A 27544-nucleotide genomic window follows, 5' to 3' on the forward strand; every position below is an offset into this window, starting at 1 on the left:
TGGGCTGCAGCACCTTTGTGAACCTGGGTGGGGGGAGCTGCCATGGTCCTGTGTGGGCTTCCAGGAGCCCAGGCCAGCAAGAGCCACCAAGTCTGAGACAAAACTAGTCCTGATGAGGTTAAATGGAGTCCTCTGTCATCAAAGCAGGTCCTTGCAAGTCCCCAAGCAAGAGTAAGGAGGTCCCTGGATTTTGGGTGGCAGTAGCCAGGGCAGGTTGGGACTGCCCTTAACCCTGGCAGGGTGCAGCAGCCCCTGGCAGCCCCGGGGAGAGGTGTGAGGAAGGATGTGTGGCAGGAGGGTGGCCCCAGCAGCAGAGGGTCCCTGCAGCAGGGGGCTTGCATGGCCCCACCTCTGCCCCGGGCGCTTGTCACCGGTGACGTCCGGCGGCAGGGCTGGCAGCCCGGGCTCCTCTCCCCTCGCCCTTCAGCACCAAACAACAACAACGACAACAAAAAAGGGAATTTCTTAACTTGTGGCCAGCTCAGAAAGGAGAAGCTCCTGCTGAGGAGCGCTGGGGACGGCACCCACGGGAGGAGGCAGCCACGAGAGGCGGCAGGCACTGCTCCAAGGGACCTGCCTGCAGCTGCGCCCCCGCTCCGCGCTGGCGGCTCCCTGCCTCCTGGGGACATGGGTCCTGCTCTGCTCCTGCTGCTCACCACAGCTGCTGCCTGGCACGGTAGGTCCACCAGCTCCCCAAAGCCCTACAGCGTTGTCTTCATGTCACCCCAGGGGCGTTTTGGGGTGCAGTGAGGGTTTCCTGGGTGTTTGATGTGACTGCTCCATCCCTCCTCATCCAAGGAGTGACAGCCTCGGTGGGGCTGGGGAAATGCTGGAGTTGGACTAAGGGACACTTGGCTCCCAGCAACAGAAAGTGAAGCTGAGCTCTCACTTGTGTCTGCCAGAAGCCTGCTGTGGGCTGGGACTGTCCCTGCCTCTGGAGACTGCTTCGTGAGGCAGCCACCACTGCTGCGGGCAGGAGAAGCTGGCTGCTCCTTGGCACAGCAGGGAGGAGACACCACTTTGACATTCAGTGCAGGCTTGGCTGGAGCAGCTTCCTGAAGAGCATCCAGAGCTGGCCATCACTGCAGAGGGAGGGCAGTGCTGGCAAGAGGCTGTGTTCCTACTCTGCACTGGCCCTGCAGCGTGGCTGTGCCGAGGGCTTGCTCCTGGCTGCCTGCAGCACTGCTGGGGCAAGAGCAAGGGGCACAGAAAGGTGCACACAGCATCAAAAGAGTCTCAGAAAGTGGAGAGATGGGAAAGGGAAACTTGCTGCTGGTTGGATATGAGCAGAAGTTAGGAGGAAAGAGAGGTTCAGCAGAAAGTGAGCCCTGAGGGAAGCAAGTCCTGAAATAGTGCTTTGCCCCAAGGGGCCAAGAGCTGGAGATGCTTGGCCTGCAGGTGAGAGTCAAGAAGGGCATCTGCACGAGCTCCTTCCAGTGCACCTCATGTCTGGCTGGAGATGTCTGAGGGTGGCTCTTTTCTGGTGGTGCTGGCATGCACAACATGACTCCAGAGCCAGGGTGTGATGGAAACAGAGCTCAAGCAGCCAAGAAAGGAAAGGTGGCTACCCTCTGGCTTTTGAGGCTGGGGAGATGGCCAAGAGCTGATAGCACAGCAGCCTCTGGAGAGTGTCCCTCAGCCTGTGCTGAGGTTTGTAACCAAACAGACAGAAACCACCAGAGTTAATCTTGTGTCTTCAGAGCTGGCAGCCTCTCAGATCCTGTGTGGTGCTTTCCCTCACTTTCCTGTTGAGCTTGCTTCCCCCACAAAGAGGCTCTGGTCTGAAGTGCCCCCTGGGTGAGGGCAGTCTTGGGGGGATGAAGCCTGTGACAGGGAGGTGGTGTAGCCCCTGAGCCACTGCCCTGGTGGTATTTTCATCCCAGGAGATCTGCATCCCTCCTGCTGGTGCAGTGCATGGTGCTTCACTTCAAGTCATGGCTTTAACGTGAGCAGGCTTCTTCCAGGTCTTCCATGCTGGAGTAGGGCTGTAAAGGCTGCAGGGAGTTCAATTCCTGATTTTATTTGAATTTATTTTCTTTGAAGATAATAGGAACAAAGCAGAGCTGATGTAGGTATGGGAGGGATCTTGGCAAAACCTCCCCAAAAGTTCCTTGAGGCACCAGGCAATGCAGTCCACCTTGCAGCATGCCAAGGATGTCCAAAGCTGGAGCCAGAGCTTGAGTTCCTTCTGCCTCTTGGATAGCCAGGGCTGGTGTGGTATCACCACTGTGACCTGAGCCCTTCCTAGGGGACTGCCAGGGCCTCAAATCCCAGCTCTGGAACGAGGGCAGGATGGATTTGATACCTGATGAGCTCACATCTGCTCTTGGCCATCTTGAGAGGCCTTTTGGGTTTGTTGTTGGGGTTTGGGGAGGGCTTGTGGGGTTTTTTGGTTGGTTGTTTTTGTGGTGTGGGTTGTTTTTTCCTTTCAGATTAGTCTAAACTACTGACAGAGAAGCCCCAAGCAGAGATGTGATGAGCACCCTTTCCCCCCCCCCCCCCAGCCCCAGACATTGTAGGTCACTCTGAGGGAGGTGTCCTCAAAAGCTTTTTCCCTCCCATCATTGCTGGGGGAGCAGTGGGAGCCTGGGCCAGAGATGGGTCTCACTCAGACCTTAGCCTGGTTACCCTCCAGGGGCAAGCCAAGGTGCTGATGACTGGCTTCTGTGGCAAGGTTCTCAAGCTCCTCTGTCTTACCAGTCTTCACTTCTCCCTCACCACGTCTAAACCATCAGCAGAGGAAAAGTAATGTTTTGGCTGGCATGGGAGAGGCAGGGACAGAATCTGCAGCTGCAACTAGAGGTCATGGTTACACAATCCAAGGGTGGTTAAACCTTTGGCCAGCAGTTACTGGCACTGCTGAGGAAGCTGCTGGAGAGCAGTGGAGAGACATCCTCAGGCTTCATGCAAGATTGCATGCTGGTCAGCAGGGAGAAAGCCTCCTCCAGCAGCCCTGCTTCCCTATTCTGGAGCAGGACCTGCTGGTCTGACTCATCCCTGAGCACACATGAAGGAGTGGATGCTTGGGTGGCCTTCACCTGGCACTGTCCTGCATTTAGTGTCTGTCTTCTCTCTCCCCACTCCACTTGTACAGCAGTTCTGCCACTGACAGGAGCCTCCAGTGACAGCCTGAGGGCTGCTGGCTGCTGCTTCACTGTTCACAGGCTCACAGGATGTTAGGGGTTGGAAGGGACCTCCAGAGATCATCAAGTCCAACCCTCCTGCCAGAGCAGGACCATAGAATCCAGCACAGGTCACACAGGAACACATCCAGCTGGGTCTTGAAAGGCTCCCAGAGAAGGAGGCTCCACAACCCCTCTGGGCAGCCTGCTCCAGTGCCCTGTGACCTTCACAGTGAAGTTCCTCCTCATGTTGAAGTGGAACCTCCTGCTATGGAGAGCACCTGCCCTGAGCCTTCTCTGGTCAGAACACCTCAGGATTAACTGGAGGATGATGACAAGAAGAGAGGGACATCACTCTTGTCTTGTCTTCCTGCTGGGGCCAAACTAAGGACCAGTTACAGCATGGTCCTTTCCTGAGCCTGTCTGAGATGAAGAGCTTGGTGCTGAAGCCTTGGATGGGGAGGGATGGCTAAAGCAAGGAGCAGGTGAGGCAAAAGTGTCCAGTAAGGGAGGGTAAAAGAAACAGAAGTGTCAAGGCCTGCTAGCAAAGCCAGCTTAGCAGGAAGGGAAGGAGGTCACACCACTGACATGTGGAAAATGTGGCTTTGCACAGGCCTCTGGGATATGTTTTTCCTCTGTTCTGGGAATAAATGAGGCTTTTCCTCTTTCCACAGAAAGATAAAAGCATCACTAAAACCCAAACAACAAACCCCCAAACACCCAAACCCCAGGGAGATAAAATGTCAAACATTCCATGCTCCAAAGCTCCCTGTCCTCTGCTTCATCCCCCCAGGGCCACCGAGTCTGAAGCAGGCCTGGTTTGGGGTTCCCCTGGGCATCTGCATGGCTGCCACACACCAGTGATGCCCTCCAGGGCCTTGAGTCCCTGCCCATCATGGAAGGGAGGGAGGCATCAGCCCAAGACTGCTTAAATGATGCTCTTGGAGTGAGCTCTGGCATTAGTCCTGAGCACAGCTGGTGGCACAGGACACACTGGTGCTTCAAACACAGTCTTCCTCACCAAGTGAGCTGTGAGCAGGGCTGGGTGAGGATGGGCACTGCTCTACTGTGCTGCCTCTGCTGCCTGTTACAGGGACAGTGTCCAAGGCAGTGTCTGGCAACAGATTTGCAGTGTCCAAGGCAGTGTCTGGCAACAGATTTGCTTTGAAATGTCTTTGCTCCCCCTGACCACAAGCAGCCTTCTCTTTTCTCCTCCCTGCAGAACAGGGCTGCAACACCTGCTCACTGCTTCCCTTGCCCATGAAGGGCATGCAGGGGCAGCTGGACTCATGGTGCCTTGTCCTCTGCCACCTCTCCCATGTTCATTTGGGCAACAAACCCTTCAGCTGAAGGACTCCTGGGAGCCCAGAGCAGTCTCCTGCAGAGTTTGAGGCATCCCAAGACCAGACCCTGCTTTTGTGTCTGCTGCCAGCACCCTGGAGAGGCACTGCCTCAAGTGACCTCCTCAGAGCAACCAACTGATAAATTGGGAGCTACATTTTGTGCTAGTTTGAGCCTGGTGTGTGTCCCTTTAAGAGGTGGGGATGGGTTAGCAGCCAGGAAGGAAAGCAGAAGTGGGAAAATAGCCCTGGATAGGGGCTGGAGAGAGGGGGTGCAGAGCCCCTCAGCACAGATAGCCCTTTGCAATGTGTTTCCTGTCCTCCCCAAAGGCCTGGGGTGGGGGTGGGGGCACCACTTCTTCCCTCACCCCACAGCACTGATTCATTTCTCACTTCCCCCACCCTAAATATAGGTGGTGACTCAAAGAACTTGCTGATGTGGCAGAACAGGGGGGAAAAGACATGTTTCCCTCTGACACTGAGGGGCTGGAGTGGGACCCTGGTTCCCCCTTGTTCAGCCAGCAGAGCAGAGTAGAGATGGCATCAGAAGTCCAGCCTGGTTGCAGCACCAGAGGAGTGGTTGTAGCCAGGTGGGGGTTGGTCTCTGCTCCCATGCAACCAGCAGCAGAACAAGAGGACACAGTCTCAAGCTGTGCCAGGGGAGGTTCAGGCTGGATGTTAGGAAGAAGTTCTTCTCAGAGGGAGTGATTTGCCATTGGCATGTGCTGCCCAGGGAGGTGGTGGAGTCCTGGAGGTCTTCAAGAAAAGCCTGGATGAGGCACTTAGTGCCATGGCCTGGTTGGTAGGTTGGACTGGATGATCTGGGAGGTCTCTTCCAACATGGTTGATTCTATGAAATAGTAAGCACCAGGACAGGACAAGAGGCAATGAGCTGAAGGTGTGCCAGGAGGGGTGAAGGCTGGACATTAGGGAAAGTTTCCTCACAGAAGGGTTGTGAAGCCCTGGAACAGGCTTTCTTTCCTCCTTTCCTTCCTTATTTCTGAAAGGAAGCAGTGAGGGGGACAAAATGTTCTGTAAATGAGGCACAAGAGCAGAGGTTTATTGACTGATGAGAGCAGACTCAGGGGGCTCCAGGTAAAAGCAGTGTAGTTAGCATCATTTCATATCACTAAACAGCTCCTGCTCCACCACCACCACTCCTGCACCCAGCCCAGAGCCAGGGGCAAGAGCCTCACCAGCCAAGGTACCACCCAGAGGAGCTCAGCTCAGGAAAGAGCCCCAGCCAGCACCCGTGGGTGATTTGGGAGGAGTCATCAATCATGGCCCTAACAACCGGGGGGCCACCAGGCCCCCCGGCCTTTGTTGTCACCACCACCATCACCCAGTGTGCTCCAGGGGCACTCACCAGGGATGAGAGGAGGATCCTCAGCCCAGATGGGCTCAGCTTAGGGCTTCTGCCCTTCCTGGGGGGGATTAAATAGGGGAGTGGGTGGGGAGGGCCAAGTGGCCACAGCTGGGGTGGGAGGAGACTCAACAGAGCCCAGGTGCTGTGGGTTTGAGGGGGAAAAGGGGGCAGGTGAGGGACATTTAGGGTGTCAGGTAATGATAGGATAAGGGGGAAGGGGGAAAAAATAGAAATGGGTAGATTCAGATTGGATGTTAGGAAGAAGTTCTTCCCCATGAGGGTGGTGAGACACTGGCACAGGTTGCCCAGGGAGGTGGTGGAAGCCTCAGCCCTGGGAGGTTTTAAGGCCAGGCTGGATGTGGCTGTGAGCAACCTGATGTAGTGTGAGGTGTCCCTGCCCATGGCAGGGGGGTTGGAAGTGGCTGAGCCTTGAGGTCCCCTCCCACCCCAACAGTTCTATGATTCTAAAACAAATTTGCAGTTTAGACTGGGTGTTAGGAAGAAATTCTTCCCAGAGAGAGAGATTGGCCATTGGAATGTGCTGCCCAGGGAGGTGGTGGAGTCACCATCCCTGGGAGTGTTTAAGAAGAGATTGGATGGGGCACTTAGACCTACAGTTTAGTTGATGAGATGGTGTTGGGTGATAGGTTGGACTGGATGATCCTGAAGGTCTTTTCCAACCTGGTTAATTCTGTGATTCTGTAACTAGTGTTTGAAAGAGATGGAGATGTGGTGCTTCAGGACATGGTTCAGTGGTGGGCTTGGCAGGGCTGAGTTAACAGCTGGGCTCAATGCTCTTAAGGATCTTTCCCAACTGAAGTTATTCTGTCTGAGTCTGCTGGGATGGAGAATGGCTGGAGTGGTGTGAGCCAAAAAACCAGCCTGAAGCCCAAGCCCAGCCTCTTGCTGATGCTGATTTACTTCATTGCTCAGCAGTGTGAACTCCAACAGAGCATCTCTAGGGATTATATTCACAGCCTGACTCTTTCCCTTTCCTTTGCAGGCTCAGCATCCCCAGTGATCAGCCCTGAGCTCCCTGCTCTGGTTGTCAATGCAGGTGACCCAGTCAGCTTGCACTGCTCAGGAGAGTCTGAGGTCGAATGGAAGAACCGAAGGGCTGCATTCAGCAACCACACCAGCAGCACACTCAGCATCCCCAAGGCCAGTTACAGGGACACTGGCACCTACATGTGTGCTTATGTCAACAGCAGTGACAAGGGCATTGCAGCTGTGCACCTGTTTGTGAGAGGTAACCACCTTCCCCTTTCCCATGTCTTGCTCCTCTTAGGGGGCAAGGCCATTGCACACAGCTCCTCTCTTTGGCCGTGGTGGTGGTGCACAGAAGGTGGGGCAGTGGCTCACCCACAGCCATGGAAGGCCATGTCAAATGGGGCCCATGGTTGAAGCACTGGGGTGGAGTACAGGGCACCTACATAACCTGGCCTGGACCTCTCCCTCTTGGCTTCCCTTCCTGGAAATAGCAGGGCTGAGAGACTGTTGGGTGTTGAAATGAGCAGGGAGGTCTGGAAATCAGAGAACAGTGCTGCCAGTACCCCAAATATGGGGGAGAGTCCCATGAATCAATCCTCACAAGACCTGAACCCCAAACATTCTTTTACCCCAGAAGAAGTCATGCTGCAGCAGCTCTGCCAGCTGAGCTCAGCCCTTCCCTCGTAGCCCTTCCCTTGTAGCCCTTCCCTCGTAGCTTCCTGGGCAGGGAAGCTGCAAGTCTGAGAACTCAAATGAACAGCATGGTTCAAAGTTTAACCAGGGGCAGGCACACTGCTCAGTCTTTCTGCCTGTGTAGAGCTGTGAGTTGATGGCTGTGGTCTCCTCAAACACCTTTGCTGGCATTGGGCTTGTGTGAGTTTTTGGAAGCTGAATCAGGCAGGCACTGAGCAGAGCTGCCCCAGCAGCCAGCTCCCAGCGGGCAGCAATGCTGCAGACTTGCCTTTGTGCCTCTCAGCTCTGAAGCATTTCCTGACCCCCTTTTCTCTGGCCTGCTTTGGCTGCTCCACAGATCCCAACAACGTGTGGTACACCTCTGCCTACTGGATCGTGGCGACCAGGGGTGGTGATGCTGAGCTCCCCTGCCTCATCACGGCTCCCGAGTATGGCTCCAGTGTGACGCTGACAAGGGATGACAACTCTCAGCTCGCACCTGGGACCAACTATTCTTTCAGTGCTGAGAAAGGAATAACACTGCACAACGTGCAAAGCCAGCAGAAAGGCCATTACAGATGCCAAGCAGTCATCAATGGAAAACCACAGAGGTCACCAAGAATGAGGCTGCTCATTCAAGAAGGTAAAAGGGTGGGGTTGCTGCTGTCCTCCTGGAGATGGCCACAGCAGACAGCTACAGAAAAGCTGCTCACTGGTGGTAGAAGAGATCTTCTGAACTTGCAGTCTTTAAAGCACATTTAATAGAGGGAATATTCACAGCATCACAGAATTGTCAGGGTTGGAAGGGACCTCAAGGATCCAACCCTCCTGCCATGGGCAGGGACACCTCACACCAGATCAGGTTGCCCAGAGCCACATCCAGCCTGGCCTTAAAAACCTCCAGGGATGAGGCTTCCACCACCTCCCTGGACAAGCATCAGCTTCTGGCTCACTGGCTCTTTTGGGTGGGTCTCCACAGACTCAGCAGTGTTCAGATCTTTTGCAGGCACTAGCACAGAGCACAGGAAAAAGTCCAGCTGTCTCCCTAATGCTCTGCAAGTCCTCATGCCCTGGTGCTTGGGATGTAACCGTGGCAGAAGGTTCCCCTTCCAGCAGTGCCGGCTGCTGTGGTCTCCTTGACCTCTACTGCTTCCCATAGATGTGTGCACAGACAGGAGTGATGGTCCCTAGGAAAGGAGAAGACCAGGGGTAAAGAGACTGCAGAGGATGGAAAGGAGAAGGTAGCCAGGCCTTGGGGAGTCTCCAGAGTGCAGAGAGTCCCTGGGCCAGCTGACATTGCATCTTGCCTTTGTGTAGGACCCGAGAAGCCTGTGTCAGTGATGATGGACCCCATTGACCACGTGAGGATTGTGGGTGAACCTTTCAAAGTCACCTGCAGAGTAATTGCTCCTTCCCACAAGTATGACATCAGATGGGTGACAGCAGCCAAGAATGTAAGTTGTGCAGCTTCAAGGGGGCTTCTCTGGAAACTGGGAGACATAGGGTGGTAAGAACTGCCCAGGCCCAAGTCACCTGCAGAAAAGCCTTGAACTGCCCAACCAAAGCAGCTGCCCAAACGAGCTGTAGACCTCTGAGTGTGGCCATCCTTTCCTCAGGGGCACACAGGATTAAGAAACACCCACCTGTTGTCTTGCTGCAGGAGAGAAGGAAAGCTCATTGAGCACGAGCCACAGGACCTACCAAAGCACCGTGTCTCCATCTAGCTCTGACAGGGCTACAAAGCAGCAAACATGTTCAGGACACAAAGATCTGGGTGAAGGAAGGGAATGCATTTCCAAGCCTCTGCTGTGCTGACTCTTAACTGCCAGATGACAGGATGTTAGGGGTTGGAAGGGACCTCTAAAGATCAAGTCCAACCCCCCTGCCAGAGCAGGACCATAGAATCCAGCACAGGTCACACAGGAATGCATCCAGATGGGTCTTGAAGGTCTCCAGAGAAGGAGACTCCACAACCTCTCTGGGGAGCCTGTTGCAGTGCTCTGTGACCCTCACAGCAAAGAAGTTCCTCCTCATGCTGAAGTTAGATAAGGTTTGCTAGAAGTCCTTGTTACATCTGCTGCCTTTTTTAAGGAGTCAAGATAGCACAAAGCATGTTTGGGTCCCACCAGGCGAGGCCAGCTTGCAGTCAGAAGGCTGACAACAGCTACAACCCAGACTGCTGTGGGACATCTGCCCTGCAGCTTTAGTAAGAGCCCCATGGCCTTCACCCAGATGATTTTCAGTGTCAGGGGCTCTGTCATGACAAAAGCTCAGCAGCCCAGAGGGAGGGAGTGTGTTTGCCATAAAGATTCTAGTTCCACCCCCTGCTCTTCCAAGTGCGTGCCCTGATGCTCCCTCCTTGCCTGACAGGTCAGCAGGTTGACAAATCCTAGCTCTGACCTTGACAAATACTTCATCAACGACACCCTGTTGGTTCCAGCAGTGACCATGGAGGACAGTGGGAGGTACATTTGTGTAGCCAACAACTCTGGAGGCGTCAGGAATGCCTCAACAACGCTGCAGGTAGTAGGTAAGTGCCTCCCCCAAAGACCAGGCAGCTGTGGCCTGAATCACACCTAGCCTGCAGAGTCTGCTGCTTCTGCCTCCCTCCCTTCTTGGTTCTGTCGTGGGCAACATCATCCTGAAGGGTCCCTTGAGAACTGTGGAGCTGCTGGAAAAGGAGCTGCTGCTCCCTTCATTTGCTTGAGGAGCAGGAGGGCTTTTCTCTTTGATTTTATTGTATTTTTCAATACTGGATGAAAAACCAGAGAGCTCTTCTCAGTCTCTCTGTGTTTAGAAACAGCTTTAGAACAAAACCAACCAACCAACCAATCAACCAAAAGAAGAGGGCAAGGTTATGCTGAAGACCAGGAAAGAGCATGTGTGGAGTATGGATCTTGTCTCTTCCAGCAACAGATCCACAGGAGAGGATTTGAGTCTATTCTACACTTGTTGGGTGGAAAATGCATCCTCACAGCTTGTAGGCTGGGATTTGCTGAAGCTGCTGCATACCATGGCTTGGAGGGAAGGCTTGGTCCAAGTCTTTTCCAAGTGAGAAGACAGGAGTTTAGCTCAGGGACTTGTTTGCTGTGGACTGTTAGGACACACAGCTTTACCCTCATCACTTAGTAGGATACAGAGTGTAGAACCTCTTTCCCCAGGGGAGTTCACTAAGCTTTTCTAGCTCTCCTCAGGCAGTGGAATCCAGGCTGCCCTGACAAGGAAGCGATTAAAAAGCTCTCCTCTGGTAACACAATCTGGGTCATGCCTCACTCCCTCCTGCTGCTCTCTCCAGCAGTGCTCCATTTATGAAGCTGGTACAAGCTTGTTTCAGGTCTCTGGACCTGCCTGCTGATGGCCATGCTCTCCTCCATCCTGCAGAGAGAGGTTATGTGCTCCTGACCCCAGTGCAAGCCACCAGCCAGGAGGTTGCTTTGGGAGAGAGTCTGAAGCTGCAGGTCCACATCGAGGCTTACCCAAAACTTCTCCAGTGGGGCTGGGAGCACACAAACCCCTTGAGGAACTCTGGCAACAGCCCCTGCAAAGGCCAGATGACCTCTGGAAACAACTGGTACGTGCTCTCTTTCTTCTGCACTGGCCATGACATGTTTCCAGCAGTGCTTTCCTTGGGAGACAGGCAGCCCCCACGCTGCTGGCCTGCAGAAAACCCTCTGGGTTTGGAGAAGGGAACTGCTCTGCCTTTCTGTCTTCTCTTTTCAGTGCTGTTAGCAAACCACAGTGAGCAGGGCTGATCAGGTCAGAGGACACCACCTCTTGCCTAGCTTGGCAGCTTTCCCTTTAGAAAACCTTGTGGGAGTCACTAGCACATTCATGGTCTGGTTGCTCACTCTCCTGGCAGGAAGAGATTGCAGGGGTGGATGGACAGGACAAAAACCTGGACTCCCTTGCTGCTCCCCAGACATGTGCCGTGCTCTGAGGCCTGGAGAGTGTGTGGGCACTCTATGCCCTGTGTCAGGAGAAGCCAGAAGCATCTTTATATGGATAAGACCTAGTGGAGGGCACAGCCTTGCCCTTCCCAAGCCTCCAGCCCACTGAGGCCAAAAGCAGGCTGAGAGAAGCATTCCTTTGGGGGAGTTTTGGCAATTCCCCTTTCAATTTCTTAGAAACTAAGAATGGTCCACAAGAGGAACTGTGGCCCTCAGCAAGCACAATGGCTTTAGGGCAAACTATTTCATGTGATGGGGTCTGAGGGGCAGAGGGGACTGAGCACTAGGGTCCATGACTTGAAGTGGCTACACAGTGCAAGGAGCTGCCAGGGGCAGGACCAGCATCCTCTGGCCCTTCAAAAGCAACGATTTAGAGACTAAATTCTTCTTTCTTTCTGAGCATTCACCACCCCTAGCCCTTCAGAGCTGCTGTGCACTTGGGTCACACAGACCCAAGAGGCCTTTTCTTTAAGGAAGAGCAGCCCCTGCCTGCTTCCCTTGAAGAAGCAAGCAGCAAATTCCCCTCAAGGGTTGGGATTACTGCTGGGAAGTATCCACCTGCTCCCAGGCCTGGGAATCAGCTGCACCTCGTTCAGCAGAGACTGTGAGTGCTTGGGTTTCCTCAGCAGGGTGTCCCTGATGGTGTTTGCTCTCTGTGTGCGAGCAGGTACAACGCCACGCTCCTCCTGAACCGCCTGCAGGACGGGGAGGGAGGCCTCTACACATTTTATGCCCTCAACAATGAGACCAATGCTTCAGTGACCTTCAGTGTCTCTATGAAATGTAAGTGCTTGGCATTGCCTGTTCTGGCAGCAGGTAGGGTGGGGTACCAGGGTATTGTAACCCTCCTGTAGGGCAGGAACCCCATTGTTGCTCCAGACCAGGGTATTGTAACCCCCCTGTAGGGCAGAAACCCCATTGTTGCTCCAAACCAGGGCATTGTAACCCCCCTGTAGGGCAGAAACCCCATTGTTGCTCCAAACCAGGGCATTGTAACCCCCCTGTAGGGCAGAAACCCCATTGTTGCTCCAAACCAGGGCATTGTAACCCCTCTGTAGGGCATGAACCCCATTGTTGCTCCAAACCAGGGTATTGTAACCCCTCTGTAGGGCATGAACCCCATTGTTGCTCCAGACCAGGGCATTGTAACCCCTCTGTAGGGCAGGAACCCCATTGTTGCTCCAGACCAGGGCATTGTAACCCCCCTGTAGGGCAGGAACCCCATTGTTGCTCCAAACCAGGGTATTGTAACCCCTCTGTAGGGCATGAACCCCATTGTTGCTCCAGACCAGGGCATTGTAACCCCTCTGTAGGGCAGGAACCCCATTGTTGCTCCAGACCAGGGCATTGTAACCCCCCTGTAGGGCAGGAACCCCATTGTTGCTCCAGACCAGGGTATTGTAACCCCTCTGTAGGGCATGAACCCCATTGTTGCTCCATGATGGAGTTCCAGAAAAGCAAAGAGGATCTCAGAAGCCCTTGGTTACAGCATTGCAGAACTCCCAGCCTTACAGAGTCTCAGAGTGTCCTTAACAGAAGTCTGTGGTTCTGTGCAACAGAAGAAAAGAGAGAGAACTGCTTCTGCCACTATATCCCCATCAGCAATGCAGTGACTTGTGTAGCCCTTAGCATTGTTTCTCATTTGTATCCAGTGGTAATAATTTTGGTTTACTTTCAGTCTTTCCAGTCCTTGCAGTCAGGAACCAGGCTAAAGCTCCCCCTTCAAACTGTAACATGCACACATGGAAAGCAACCCAGGGCACAGGGAATGTGCCCTCTCTCTCTTTGGCCATAGCACTCCCTGTTTATCTGCCTTCCCCAACAGATCCTCCAAGGGTCTGCAAAATCAAGGTGCCAGCCAACGACTCCAGCATCCTCCAGTGCACAGCCATCGGCTACCCTGCCCCACGCATTGAGTGGTACCGCTGCCCCCTGCACTCTGACCGGTGAGGAGTGCCCGGGGGGGTGAGCTCCTCCCAGCTCTGCCCTTGCCCTTGCTCTGCCCTTGCCCTTGCTCTGCCCTTGCCCTTGCTCTGCCCTTGCTCTGCCCTTGCCCTTGCCCTGCTGCTGTTTGCTGAGCAGCCCCGTGTGGGCTTCCCGAGGAGCAGCAGAGCAGAGCCTGGTCAGCAGCAGGAACGCTGCCGCGCTGACACAGGAGGCTCTTGGGGATCGTCTGGGGGGAGGGAACCGTTTCTGCTCTGAGCTTGAAGAGTTCAGCCCCCTGTGATTCACCTTCTCCCCGTGCTTTTCCAAGGAAGGTGTGAGTCCTTTGGAGAAGTGCTCTGATGTAGGCTGCTACACCCTAGATGGTCCTAGTCCTCTTTCTGGGACCTCCCCGGGTCTGAGGCCCTGCAGAACACAAGCTTAGCAAGATACAGCATGATGGGAGGCAGCTGCAGCTGCCTGAACAGGGACTGCTGTGTCTCAGTACCAGCCCCATTCCGGGAGGCAACTGCTGCCACAGTTGCAGCCACATAAGGGCAGCCAAGGCTCTTTCTCTACAGAGATTGGATGTCCAGGGAGAGGTCTTTTAAGAGGTCAGCAAGTAACACAGCTCATTGAGCTGCAACCCCAATTCCCTGTGTCTCCTTTCTGGTCAGGCACAGGCACCAACTCGCTTCTGGGCAACTGTGCTGCCAAGAAACCCTCATTCTCTCCTGCTTGATGTCTCTGCAGGTACAACAAGGACTATAGCTTGGTACTGAATGACTCAAGTCCCCAGGTGGTAAACATGTTGCCCTTCCAAGAGGTGGAGGTGGAGAGCATGGTCCCGTTCCAGGAGCTGGGTGCTAATTTCACCTTCTGCTGTGTGGCCATAAACAAAGAGGGGAATGCCTCTGACATGTTTCACTCGCTCACCATCACCAGTAAGGAACAAACTGGTAGCTTGGCAGAGCAGGGGAGCATGGGGGGGCTTTTGAGGGCCCATCTTGCTGTACACACATCCCTATTGTCTTGCAAGAGAGGTGGGATAGATTCCACAAGACCCCTGTGCTCACAGGAGGTGGGAGGCTTTGGCATTCGGCTGTCCTAAGAGACATGTGGGAGATGTTGGCTGGGCAGAGCCTGCTGCCAAGGCTGAGCTGTGCCATGAGCACCTTATAACTGCAGGACCTAGCTCCAGGAACAGCACAGCCAAGCTGTTGCTCAGCCCACTGCAACTTTTGATGGGTTTGTTCTTGTTGCAGAGATCTTGGTCCTCAGTCAGTCTGAGCTGCACTTGGGGCTCTTTGTGTGGAAAGTGGGGTGGGGGAACCATTGCAGCCTGGAGTTTGGCATCAAGAACTTCCCTCAGTTCCCAGCAGCCCTTTGGGTGTCTCTGAGGTTGTGTTGCACATGGGGGAAACCCAAGTGACCAGCTGGGTAAAATGTTCCCAGAGGTGGAGTTGAGTCAGGAGTGTGTTACTCATGCCTGGTTTGTTTGGTTTTTCTGCTCCCCAGGAAGTGTCATGGTCCCTCCAAACAAGCTCTTCAGCCCCATTCTCTCCACCTGCATAGGCACATCGGTCCTGCTGCTCCTCCTGCTCCTCTTCCTCCTCTACAAGTACAACCAGGTCAGATTCCCTGAGGCATAGCACACAGCAGGGTCTGCCCAGCTTCAGAGACCACAGGGCCTCTGCTGGCAGCCACAAGCTGGGAGCATTCAGCCTGGAGGTACCAGGGGAGCTACCTCCCTCACCTCCACTGCCTGCCAGCTTCCATAGGAGTTTCCTGATGCAGGGCAAGGCTTGTGCACCAAACTGGGTGTGGGACCACCTCTCCAGCCCTGGTTCTTCAGTCTTGTACACCAGAGGTCAGTGCAGGTACTGGTGCTCATCCTGTGCTGTTAATCACAGCTGGTTTTGTTCTGGTTGCCATGAAGCCACAGACTGACCTAAGGATTTTGCATCTACTTCTTCCCCTCCTTGCTTTATAAAAAGCTGCCTTTATGGAGAAACAGGATGATGTCAGAAGGTGTTTGTCTCCAGGAAGACTTGGTCACTATTTTTACACAGGAACTGGCCCCATTTTCTCTGCAAGGCTCGTTTTCCAGCATTTGGATTCCTTCTCAGCTGTTTCCATAAACTGCACCAATCAATAGCCACCTCTGCTTCACCAGTGGGTGAAAATCCTCCTGGTTTGCAGCTCTGCCTTTGGCACTCTTCCTTTGACAGCCCATCAAGGCTGCAAATTTTGCAGCAGAGCCCTGCTGCTGACTTCCAGGAGTTCCAGAAGAGCCCTCTCCCAAGCAAGCACACGCAGCTTTGCAGGCTGAGCTGTCTGTGGCCACTTGGCCAGAGAAGGACAGGGAGTTTGATGGATGTGTAAGCACAGCTTTTGGGAAGGTCTTGGAAGCCCAAGAGAAGCAGGATGTGCTGATAAAACATCTCCCTCAGCCCTGGGCTTCCTGAGTCATGAATGACTGCTGCAGTGCTAGGTGAATCATGGAACAGAGAGCAGGCAGCAGCAAACCCTGCCAGTGCATGTGACATTCTTCACGGGGCACCGTCACGGTCCCAGCAGTGGACTTGGGATGGTTCCTGAGGGTGACCTCAAAGTGCAAAACTCTCAGGCAACTCAAGCCAGGGGGTTCACTTCAATCAACTGTAAATCTTTACTGTTTACCCACAGGAGGTAGAGAAAAGTGAGAGGAGAAGGGGGAAAGGTGAAGTGGAGAGAGGAAAGGGAAAGAGGTCTATAGCTGCCAATAATGCAAGGGTCCGAAGACATCTCTCTGGTCCTGGGTCCAGTGCTGCTGGTCCTTCTTGACCTTAGTGGGGAAAGATTTCCTTCAAAGTCCTCTTCTTATTACTTCTTCTTGTAAACCTGTAACTTCTTCAGAACCTCTCCCATTGCTAGGGAGACATCTTTTGTAATCAGTTTCACCCCTGTCCACGTCTGAATTCCACCTCTCGTGCCCCTTCCATGCATGCCCAAGGAGGAGTGCCAGAGGAGAGGATAGGAGAATAGAATAGAATAGACCAGACCAGACCAGGTTGGAAAAGACCTTCAAGATCACAGAGTCCAACCTATCACCCAACAGCATCTAATCAACTAAACCATGGTGTGGTCTGGGCCCAAGGAGGGGTGCCCAAGGCATGGTCTGCCTTGGAGGTGGGTAGCCTCAGGCCAGGAGGTGTGTTTGTGTATTCTAATGACATCAGAATGAGCAGAGTTCACTAAACTTCATGGTTCCCCTGGCAACACCAGGGCATCAGGATCCCTTGGCTGCTTCCAAAGTGATAGTGGCAAACAGTGCAGTCATCCCTCATAGCTGCTGGGTACAGACCCTTGGTACCAGCCAGGGGCTCTCTCACAGAACCTCCATCTGGAAACCCATGGAGACCACATTCCATTGTCCAGGGTCAGCTGTTTAATCAGTAGCATCTTAGGGAGTAGGCTGCTGCAAAGCTCATGCTGAGATGTTAGCCTGAATTTCCCTCCTTCTCCTTGGGGTAAGAGGGTCCTGATTCCTGCTGACAATGGTAAGACAGAGAGTGCTCCTCAGACTGCTCCTTACAGAGACCTCCACAGAAACTCTGCTTCTTGGGGAATCCTGTCTGGGCCTTTTTGGACAAGCCCTGCACAGGCACAGATGTTCAGCTCTCAGGCAAAGGAAATAGAAGCAGTGTGGAAGAGAAAACAGATGCTGAGCATCAAAACTGCAGATTGGTTTGCCTCAGTTTTTGTCCCTCATGCCTGTGCTAACCCAGCTTTGAGCATCTGCCTGCACTCTGCACCATTCTCTGCAGCTATGCAGGAGAATTGGGGAGGGGGAGAATTTTGGTGCCCAGCTCCCATAGCTGGGGCATGAGAGGATGCATCACAGCCGTGGTCATTCCACCCATGCTTCCTGCTGCCTGCCTTGATTGGCCTGAGACCACCTTTGCCACACTGGGGTGCAGGTCCTTGCCTGTCTCCTAGCACAGGAGAAAAGCTCTCACACAGAGCACTCTCAGGCCAGGCCATTTCACTGCCTTTCTCTTTACCTGTACCTCCAGCTGGGCTCCCTTAACCCTGTCAACATGAGTGACAACACCCAGCACAAGCTGGTGATTGCCTCTGCCCATGGGCTCCAGCACTGCTTCTCTCTGCCTTGCCTGGTTACTTCTGCCATCATATTCGTGGAAAAGAGAAGACCTTTCTTACTTCTCTTTCTCTCTTTCTTTTTCACCCCTGGAAGGGAAGCAAGGCTGGGCCAGCTCCACCATTCTGCTGTGCTCAGCACTCCAGGGTACCAAGGAGAGAGACACAGTGGGGACATCTCACTCCAGTCCCAGCCTGGCACTGTCAGCCACTGTCAGTCTGGTGAAACATGCTGGCTCCCCCAGCTCTGCCATCCCAAGTGAGGCTGCTCTGAGTGACAGAGACAAGAGAGCCTCCCTCAGTCGTGGGTGCTGACTTGGAGGGACTTTGTAACAGCAAAGGGACCAGGCTGTCCAGGCACAGCCTTTCTCACCCAGTTCAGGTTCAAAGCAAGAAATATTTGATGGGCTGAAGCCAAAGTGTTCCCTCTCTGCCTCCCTGCTGGTACTGGGGGGCCCTGAGCAGCAGTGAGTAAGTGAGGTCTCTCCCTTGCAGAAACCCAAGTACCAGGTGCGGTGGAAGATCATCGAGGCCTGTGAAGGGAATAACTACATCTTTATTGACCCCACTCAGCTGCCATACAATGAGAAATGGGAATTCCCCAGGAATAACCTCCAGTTTGGTAAGGAACCTGTCTTGCTGCTTGCCTGGCTGTCTGCAGCTCGCCACTGAGCTGAAGCGCTCCACGGGACGGAGCCAAAGCAACTGGGTACCACCCAAAGCTGTGTCCAGGTGTCACAGCACCACCCTTAACCTGGCCTTGATGCCCTCTTCCACACAGGGTGGCAAATGCCAAGGCACAACCTCAGCTGCCCCAAGGAAGGTTGAGAGGATCCTGTCCCTCCTCTTGAATCTGAGGTCGTTCTATTGCATGGTGCTGGTGAGGCCATGTTTGCACACAGCCTCTTTTACACCATCTCTGCTCACAGCAGAGTTCCCCTCAGCTGTTAACCAGCTCCTGACTAAGGGATGTGTCATCTTGTCTGTGCTCAGCAGGAATCCCCAGCTGCCAGACATCCTCCTCAAGGCTATGTGCAGGGCAGCTGCTCAATTTCTCCCTACAAACCAGCTCATAAGCACACTTCTCTTTTTTTTTCTTGTCCCCTCTGCAGGAAAAACTCTTGGAGCAGGAGCCTTTGGAAAAGTGGTAGAAGCCACTGCTTTTGGGTTGGGCAAAGAAGATTCGGTCCTCAAAGTGGCTGTGAAGATGCTAAAGTGTAAGCCCAGAGCAAGCTGCAAAGGCTGAACCCCCCCCCCCCCCCCAGGCTCTCTTGGGCAGGATGCAGTGTGTGCACCATGTGCTGGTGCTCCTCAGCATGCAGCACCTACTTTCTGCAGGTGTTTCTAAGCATGGCTTGCTGGAGCCATGCTGCTGCCACCTTTTGTGTCCACACGTGGCCAGCAGCACAGGCAGGGGACACAGTTTCCTCCCTGAGCCCACCTCCTCTTCTTGTTCCATCTCTCTGTCTATCCCTTTTTCTGTCCTCTCCCATCATCTCTTCCTTGCCACTCCTTCACCCAGCCTTTCTCCTCCTCTTCTCTTGCAGCATCAGCAGACACAGATGAGCAGGAGGCTCTCATGTCTGAGCTGAAGATCATGAGCCACTTGGGACACCATGAGAACATCGTTAACCTGCTGGGGGCATGCACCTCTGGGGGTGAGTCCCCACAGCCCCTGCTCCCCTGAGGCCCTTAACTCTCACAGCAGGGATAGCTGATGAGCTTGGAGGTCTCCTTTGAAGCTGTACCTGTGGCCACCCCCAGACACAGTATGGCTTCTTCTGTCTCTCCCAGGGACAGGACACAGTATTGTCACTTCTTAAGGCGCCCTTTCTGCCTCCCTCCCAGGCCCAATCCTCGTCATCACTGAGTACTGTCGCTATGGAGACCTGCTGAATTTCCTGAGGAGGAAGGCTGAATCCATCATCACCCAGGATTCTGCCCTGGACACTTCTTTAGACAGCTCTGCTGATTACAAAAACATTGATGTGGAGAAGAAATACATCCGGAGGTAGGAGCAGGGCTTGGGTGGCCACGGGGCTGAGCCATGCAGGGCCTGGGCTGGGCAGAGATGAAGGCTGGGGCCATGCAGAGCACCAGGCTGTGAAAGCCACTTGGGGTTCTGCATGTTCAGACTTTGTTAGAGCTCCAAGCTTTCCCAAAGGCTTCCAGTATCCCACAGCAAATCCTGGTTTCAATCCAGCCTGCCCTCCCACAGCCTGGAACCAGAACGTTTTGTCTTCCTTGCACTGCTGGGTTTTGAGGGACAAGTAGAGTGCTCTCCATCAGCCAAGGGCAGGCCCTTGGCACAAGGGGAACAGCACTTGGAGCCCCATACCACAGGGCACCTATTGGAATGTTTTGGGTTGGAAGGGACCTTTGAAGGTCATCTTGTTCAAGCTCTCTGTAGTAAGCAGGTACATCTAGGCCAGGGTGCTCAGAGCCCCATCCAGCCTAGGTCCCCTTCCCAAATAAGCCTCAATGTTGACTTTCCCTTTGCTCTTAAGCCACCAGCCAGGCCACATCCCACAGGCAGGGATGTGGTTTCTTATCTCAGTGGCTTTAAAGAAGGGCAGAAGGTAGTGCTGGAGAGTTGCTTACAACCTGCTTCCACCTTTGTTGCTTCTGCCTCAGTGACAGTGGCTTTTCAAGCCAGGGCTTGGAAACATACGTTGAAATGAAGCCAGTGTCATCATCATCATCTTCAGCATCATCAGACTCTGCACAAGCCGGGGGTGAGTTAAAGACTCATTTCTGTGTTTCCATGATTTCTTTACTCTGGCCATCCTGCCTGCTTTAGCTTCTGGGGAAGCAGGACACAGCACAGCTTGACTACTCACCAGGTTTGCAGCAACTCTGAACCTTCACTTTGGATTTCAGGGAAAAGCTCAGAGGAAGATGATGAAGCCAGGGAGGATCTTCGTCCCCTCAATCTCTCTGACCTGCTACATTTCTCCAGCCAGGTGGCCCAGGGCATGGCCTTCCTTGCATCAAAGAATGTAAGAGCCAAGCAGACAACTGCCCCCATCACCCAGTCTGGGGAAGGCCTCTCCAGCCAGCAGGCATCAGCCACCCATCTGCACTAGGCTTGGGATGCTTTGGATGGGGTGGCCAAGCTTCAGCATGCTGCTGCTGGAGATGATGCTCTCTTCTCCATGTACTGGGTTCAGGCATGCTGGGCCATGGTGAGTGATGTTTCCTTCAGAGCTTTGTCTCCCATGAGCTCCAGGCTGCCCTTCATGGCAGGGCAGCGATCCAGGGCTGTGCATTGTGCTAGTCTCAACATTTTCTCCCCAGCTTTTTCATGAGATCAGGAACTTTGATGTAAGGCTGTCTTGCACTGGCTGCTTCCCTGCCGCCCCAGGGACAAGGAACTGAAAGTGACTGTTGAGCTGTCTGCCAGAGCTGGCTCCTTTAGGCTATCAGAGAGTACCCATATGGCTTTAAGATGAGGACAGTGTCAATAGCTACTTCCCCTGGGGAAGAGGATGATCCCATGAGTGACTAAAGGAGGTGGCATGAACTGTCATGATGTCTTAACACTGCAAACAAGTTCTTTGCCATATGTGGAACGCTGGAACAGGTTGCCCAGGGAGGTGGGCTGGAGATATTCAAGGTGAGGCTCAGCAGGGCTCTGGGCAACCTGATCTAGTTGAGGATGTCCCTGCTGACTGCAGAGGGGGTTGGACAAGGTGCCCTTTGGAGGTCCCTTCTGAGCCAGACCATTCTGTGTGATTCTGAAGTGGTTGATTCTTTGTCCATGACACAGTGCCTCTCACCAGGGCTTTTCCAGCTGCCTTCTCCCTGGTCAGTGTCGCTTTGGGGACAAGCCCAGGCCACAGGGAGTCAGCTGGGAGCGCTCTTGGCTGGGTCTCAGCTGTGCTCTCTTCTCCCCAGTGCATCCACCGTGACCTGGCAGCCAGAAACGTGCTCATTTCAGAGGGCAGGGTAGCCAAGATCTGCGACTTCGGCCTGGCCCGCGACATCATGAACGACTCCAACTACGTCGTGAAAGGCAACGTGAGTGCCTGCAGCAGGGGCAGCAGCAGGCATGAGCCTGGGGCAGAGTCTGGTAGTTGCAGGCTGATGCCTAGGAAATTTTCCACAGATGGAGGAGAAAGTGATAGAACATAAATAAATTGCCATTGGAGGGAAAGGGGAAATAATTGTGAGGTGTAAGGAATCCCAGTGAGCTGAGAGCTAGCATAAAGGGAGAGGGTGTAAACAAGTCACCATTGGAGGGAAAGGGGAAATGATTGTGAGGTCTAAATAATCCCAGTGGGCTAATAGAATAGAATAAACAAGGTTGGAAAAGACCTTGGAGATCATCAAGTCCAACCTACCACCCAACACCATCTAATCAACCAAACCACGGCACCAAGCACCCCATCCAGTCTCTTCTTAAACACCTCCAGGGATGGTGACTCCACCACCTCCCTGGGCAGCACATCCCAATGGCCAATCTCTCTTGCTGGGAAGAACTTCTTCCTCACATCCAGCCTAAACCTCCCTGGCACAGCTTGAGACTGTGTCCTCTTGTTCTGGTGCTGGTTGCCTGGGAGAAGAGACCAACCCCCACCTGGCTACAACCTCCCTTCAGGTAATTGCAGACAGCAATAAGGTCTGCCCTGAGCCTCCTCTTCTCCAGGCTAAGCAACCCCAGCTCCCTCAGCCTCTCCTCACAGGGCTGTGCTCCAAACCCCTGCCCAGCTTTGTTGCCCTTCTCTGGACACCTTCCAGCAACATAACCACAACAACATAGCAACATAGCTAACAGACAGTGACAGAACATAAACAAATTACCAGTGGATGAAAAGGGGAAATAGTTGTAAGGTCTAAGTAACTCCCCTTGGGCTGATAACTAACATCAAGTAAGTTGTATAAACTCTTGCCCCTCCTTGGTCTCCTTGCTCCAGCAGGTGCTAGCTGGTAGCTTTTGCTTGGCTGTTGCTGAGCTTGGCTGCATTCTTCTTGTGGCTAAGGACTAACAAGCCACTCTCTGCTTTTCTCTTCATTATTCCTCTTTTCCCTTCTCCAGGGCAGGGTGGGGGGATGCTGGAAAGGAGAGGGGAAGCTCTTGCTAACCCCCTGGCTGCTGTTTATAGGTTGTGAATCCATGGAACTGTTGTGTGTTTTGTGCCTATTCATTGCAGTTCCTATTTCCAGGTCTTAGTTTTGCTTCTAAACACAGCTTCATTTGCTTCCACCCGAGCTGGTCTGGCAATTCTTTTTGTTTTCTGGGGGGGTCATTTCAATGCACCACAGGAGAGGCTGGAGAGCAAGGACAGGGGTGTGTGCAGCACAAGCTGCCTGCTTGTCCCAGCCTGCAGGACTCTCTGCTCTTCCAGGCCCGCCTGCCCGTGAAATGGATGGCCCCAGAGAGCATCTTTGACTGCATCTACACAGTGCAGAGTGATGTGTGGTCCTATGGCATCCTGCTCTGGGAGATCTTCTCCCTTGGTAAGCAAAGAAACAAGCTCACTAGCTGCTTCTGGTTTGCATGCCCTGACATCTCTGCAGGAAAGTTTCCAGGAGAAGGAAGAAGGTTGACCAAAATGAAGGGCTGTAAAGCAATGTGGAACCTCCCTCCAGCCTGACCCTTAGGAACCAGGCATCCAGGATCAAAGAACCATAGAATGGTCTGGGTTGGGAGGGACCTCTGGAGGATAGAATCATAGAATCAATAAGGTTGGAAAAGACCTCAGACATCATCAAGTCCAACATGGCACCCAACATCTCACGACTAACTAAACCATGGCTCCAAGTGCCACATCCAATCCCCTCTTGAACACCTTCAGGGACAGGGATTCCACCACCTCCCTGGGCAGCACATCCCAATGGCCAATCTCTCTCTCTGGGAAGAACTTTCTCCTCACCTCCAGCCTAAACTTCCCCTGGTGCAGCTTGAGACTGTGTCTTCTTGTTCTGTTGCTGGTTGCCTGGGAGAAGAGACCAACCCCCACCTGACTACAACCTCCCTTCAGGCAGTTGTAGAGAGCAATAAGGTCTTCCCTGAGCCTCCTCTTCTCCAGGCTAAACAACCCCAGCTCCCTCAGCCTCTCCTCAGCCTCTCCAAGAGGGAATAGTGCTGGCTCAGGCTAGCTTCAAAGCTGCTTCCTCCCAGCCCATAGGGCTGAAGTGTTAAAGCCTCTGGTCTGAGAGCCACCTCTGCTCCTGTTACAGGTAAAAGTCCCTATCCTGGCATGGTGGTGAACAGCAAGTTCTACAGCATGGTGAAGCAGGGGTACCAGATGGCCAGGCCTGACTTTGCTCCCTTGGAAATGTGAGTGGCTGCACTGAGATGCACCCTACAGCTGACAGGGTGGCTGGAACTACTTCCTGAGGTGCAGGCAGGGAGATGGCACAGGGACATTGGTCACAGGTCTGCCTGCTGCTGCCAGGTATGTCTGCCCTGGAGGTTCAGCCTGGATTCTGCCAGGCTGCTCATTCCTCCTGTGGGAAAGCAAGACCTGGGGCAGTCAGTTGTGCTCCATCCAATAGTTTCCCTGTTGATGGAGGGAAGGTCCTGACCTTGGTGAATTTTTCTTACTAGCAGTCAGCTACTTTTGATCCCAGGACTGTGAGAAGAGATGCCTGAGTAGGCTACAGGAGGGGAATGAGTTTAAGCTTAAAGAAAAAGTGTACTGGAGGTCTGACCCCCCCCTGTTGATAGATTAGAGAACTTTGCTTCATCTAAATCTGAGCTCACCTTCCCCTGGAGCACTGCATGTGCACTCACCAGGGGTTTATAGACAGGAAAGCAAGGAACCACTCAGTGCTGTGCAAAGTGCTGCAGGGGAGACCCTGGGCTGCAGCAGCTTTGCAGCAGCACAGTGCAACCCCCCCTGTCCTGATTTGGCTCTACAGGTACAGCATCATGCAGGCATGCTGGAGCCTGGAGCCCACACAGAGACCCACCTTTGACCAGATCAGCTGCTTCATTCAGAAAGAGCTGGAGGAGCATAAGGAGCAGGTGAGCACCTGTGGAGAGCAGAAGGGAGATGTGCTTTCTACCTACATGAATCCTTGAATTGTCAGGGTTGGAAGGGACCTCAAGGATCAGTCAGTTCCAAGCCCCCTGCCATGGCCAGGGACACCTCACACCAGAGCAGGTTGCTCACAGCCACATCCAGCCTGGCCCTAAAAACCTCCAGGGATGAGGCTTCCACCACCTCCCTGGGCAACCTGTGCCAGTGTCTCACCACCCTCCTGGGGAAGAACTTCTTCCTGACATCCAATCTGAATCCACCCATTTCTCATTTTGTTCCATTCCCCCATGTCCTACCTAAAAAAGTCCCTCCCCAGCTTTCTTGTAGGCCCCCTTCAGATACTGGAAGGCCACAATAAGGTTTCCTCAGAGCCTGCTCCAAGCTGAACAGCCCCAACTCCCTCAGGCTGTCTCCATAGCAGAGCAGCTCCAGCCCTCTGCCCATCCTCGTGGCCCTTCTCTGGACATGTCCCAGCACTTCCACATCCTTCTTGATATAGTTCTTGGACAACTTCCCTGGTGATGTCCTTTCCCTTTAACTGATGAGGCAGTTCAGTGTGGGTGGGAAGTGCAGAGATGCTTCCAGCTTTCCCCATGCTGCGCAGGGTTAATCACTGCCCATCACAGCTGAAGAGGCTGGACAAAGAACTACAGCTGCTTTGCATCTGTCTCCATACCCCTAAGGGTATGGCTAGTGACAGGAGGGCCAGTGCAGGAGCCCTGCCCCGTCCCCCAGGCTGTGGTGTGCAGCAAGAGGGGAGCACAGGCAGGTCTGTGCCGCGGGGATCCGCTGCGGGCACAGCAGAGGGGCACACAGGCAGGTCTGTGCCGCGGGGATCCGCTGCGGGCACAGCAGAGGGGCACACAGGCAGGTCTGTGCTGCGGGGATCCGCTGCGGGCACAGCAGAGGGGAGCGCAGGCAGGTCTGTGCCGCGGGGATCTGCTGCGGGCACAGCAGAGGGGCACACAGGCAGGTCTGTGCCGCGGGGATCCGCTGCGGGCACAGCAGAGGGGCACACAGGCAGGTCTGTGCTGCGGGGATCCGCTGCGGGCACAGCAGAGGGGCACACAGGCAGGTCTGTGCCGCGGGGATCCGCTGCGGGCACAGCAGAGGGGCACACAGGCAGGTCTGTGCTGCGGGGATCCGCTGCGGGCACAGCAGAGGGGCACACAGGCAGGTCTGTGCCGCGGGGATCCGCTGCGGGCACAGCAGAGGGGAGCACAGGCAGGTCTGTGCCGCGGGGATCCGCTGCGGGCACAGCAGAGGGGCACACAGGCAGGTCTGTGCCGCGGGGATCCGCTGCGGGCACAGCAGAGGGGCACACAGGCAGGTCTGTGCCGCGGGGATCCGCTGCGGGCACAGCAGAGGGGAGGGCTGAGTTCGCATCCCCAGCCGGTGCAGCAGCAGATGTTGTGCATCACTGACGGGAATCACAGAGTCAGGCTGGAAGAGACCTCCAAGATCATCAAGCCCAACTGATCACCCAGCCCTAGCTAATCAACTAGACCATGGCACTCGGTGCCTCATCCAAGCTTTTCTTAAACACCTCCAGGGACCTCAACCCCACCCCCTCCCTGGGCAATCTCTGTGAACAACTTCTTGCTAAGATCAAGCCTAAACGTCCCCCAGCAGCTTGAGTCTGTGTCCTCTTGTTCTGTTGCTGGTGGCCTGGGACTGAAACCCTTGGGCTGGGCTCTTTTCTCTTTCAAGGACTACACCAACCTGCCCTCCCCCGCCGAGGAGGACAGCGGCTGCGACGCCGGCTGCTGCGAGGAGTCCTGCGAGCCAGAGGACAGCGGCCAGCCCCTTCTCAAGAGCAACAACTACCAGTTCTGTTAGCTGGCACCACAGCCTCAGGGCCGATCCCTGCCCCCTGCTCTGCAGAGCACAGGGTTCTGCTCTGCCCTGGAACAGATGCCTTCTGCTTTGGCTCTCCTCCGTGCTTTCCCAAGTGTGGTACCAGCTCCTCACTGACAGGGCAGCACAGGGCGGGCCTTGAACCACCACTCCCCATGGGGTCCCTTATGTTATGCATCAGGCAAGACCTTGAGTTGTTAGGATGATGACATGCTCCATCTCAACAAGGTAGAGTGAGGCTCCCCTTCCCCAGAAGAGGCTGTGGGGTGGGGGTTGTAGTCCTCCTTTAACCACGACTTGCAGCCAAGTCAGACACCTCCAGCTGTCACCCACAGGACTGAACCCCTGTGCTCCTAGGAGCACATCTGGAACTAAGTGCTGAAGCTGGAACTGCTCCCCACACCCAAAAGCAGGCCTCTTCCTTGGTGTTCTGCCCCCTTCCCTCTGTCAGTCTGACCCTGGATGTTGCAGAGTGAATGTTTAGACACCGGTAAAGCCCCTACTTAGCATTAAGTGTGCATTAACCTCTACCTTTCCTCCTGCCATCTGCCTCTCTGCAGCTGCTGCTTCTGCAGGGAGCGTTTGGATGAAGTGAGCCAAGGAGACAAGCCCAGGGCTATGTGCACCTGTGCCCCAGTAACAGGACAGAGGGGCACTGATTTCTCAGGTAAAACACAGAGGTATCCAGGGCTCCTCAGGTGAGCACTGAACACAACCCCAACCCAGGAAAGAATGGCAGCTTAAACAGATCTGGAAAGGATCAGCATAACACATACCCTACAAACTCTGACTTCACTCAGCATGTAGCAATCACTGTCTGGGAGAGTTCTGCTCTTGTACATATTCCCTGAGTGGATTTTTCACAGTACAGCTGAGGGTTTGGGGTTTGTTTTTCCCATAAGCTAGGGCCTAATGCCCTTCAATTTATTTCTCATCTGGCTCTTGTGCAGGGTTACCAATGCCACAGCCACCCTGTCCTCTGCAGCTATCAGAAGGAGCTAAAGAACCTTCCTGGCTCCACCACACTTGGTGGGTGAAGGAGCAGTAGGCCAGGTCCAAGCACTGACAGGGCTCAGGCAAACCACAGTGAGGCAGCAGCAGTGTGGGGCAGGTGGCCTTTGCCACACTGTGAGCAGTTCCACTGTGGGCCACTTCTGATTGCACTAAACCTGGTTTATGCTAACCCCAAGTGATT

General features: G+C 54.1%; 1 protein-coding gene across 1 annotated transcript; it reads left to right on the plus strand.

The window, feature by feature from the left end:
- The first annotated feature begins 460 nt into the window (after positions 1 to 460).
- On the plus strand, positions 461 to 27236 carry CSF1R (colony stimulating factor 1 receptor). Its single transcript, XM_054168457.1, has 21 exons — positions 461 to 676; positions 6832 to 7077; positions 7849 to 8133; positions 8808 to 8944; positions 9861 to 10020; positions 10872 to 11061; positions 12105 to 12220; positions 13263 to 13383; positions 14114 to 14304; positions 14879 to 14991; positions 17999 to 18125; positions 18616 to 18720; positions 19051 to 19161; positions 19352 to 19514; positions 20138 to 20238; positions 20384 to 20502; positions 21401 to 21523; positions 22852 to 22963; positions 23687 to 23786; positions 24371 to 24476; positions 26203 to 27236. Exons 1-21 carry the CDS (start codon positions 628 to 630, stop codon positions 26329 to 26331), a joined length of 2904 nt encoding a protein of 967 aa, XP_054024432.1. The 5' UTR covers positions 461 to 627; the 3' UTR covers positions 26332 to 27236.
- Positions 27237 to 27544: the final 308 nt, after the last annotated feature.

The sequence above is a fragment of the Dryobates pubescens genome, chromosome 16, assembly GCF_014839835.1.
Source record: "Dryobates pubescens isolate bDryPub1 chromosome 16, bDryPub1.pri, whole genome shotgun sequence".
NCBI classification, from domain to species: domain Eukaryota; kingdom Metazoa; phylum Chordata; class Aves; order Piciformes; family Picidae; genus Dryobates; species Dryobates pubescens.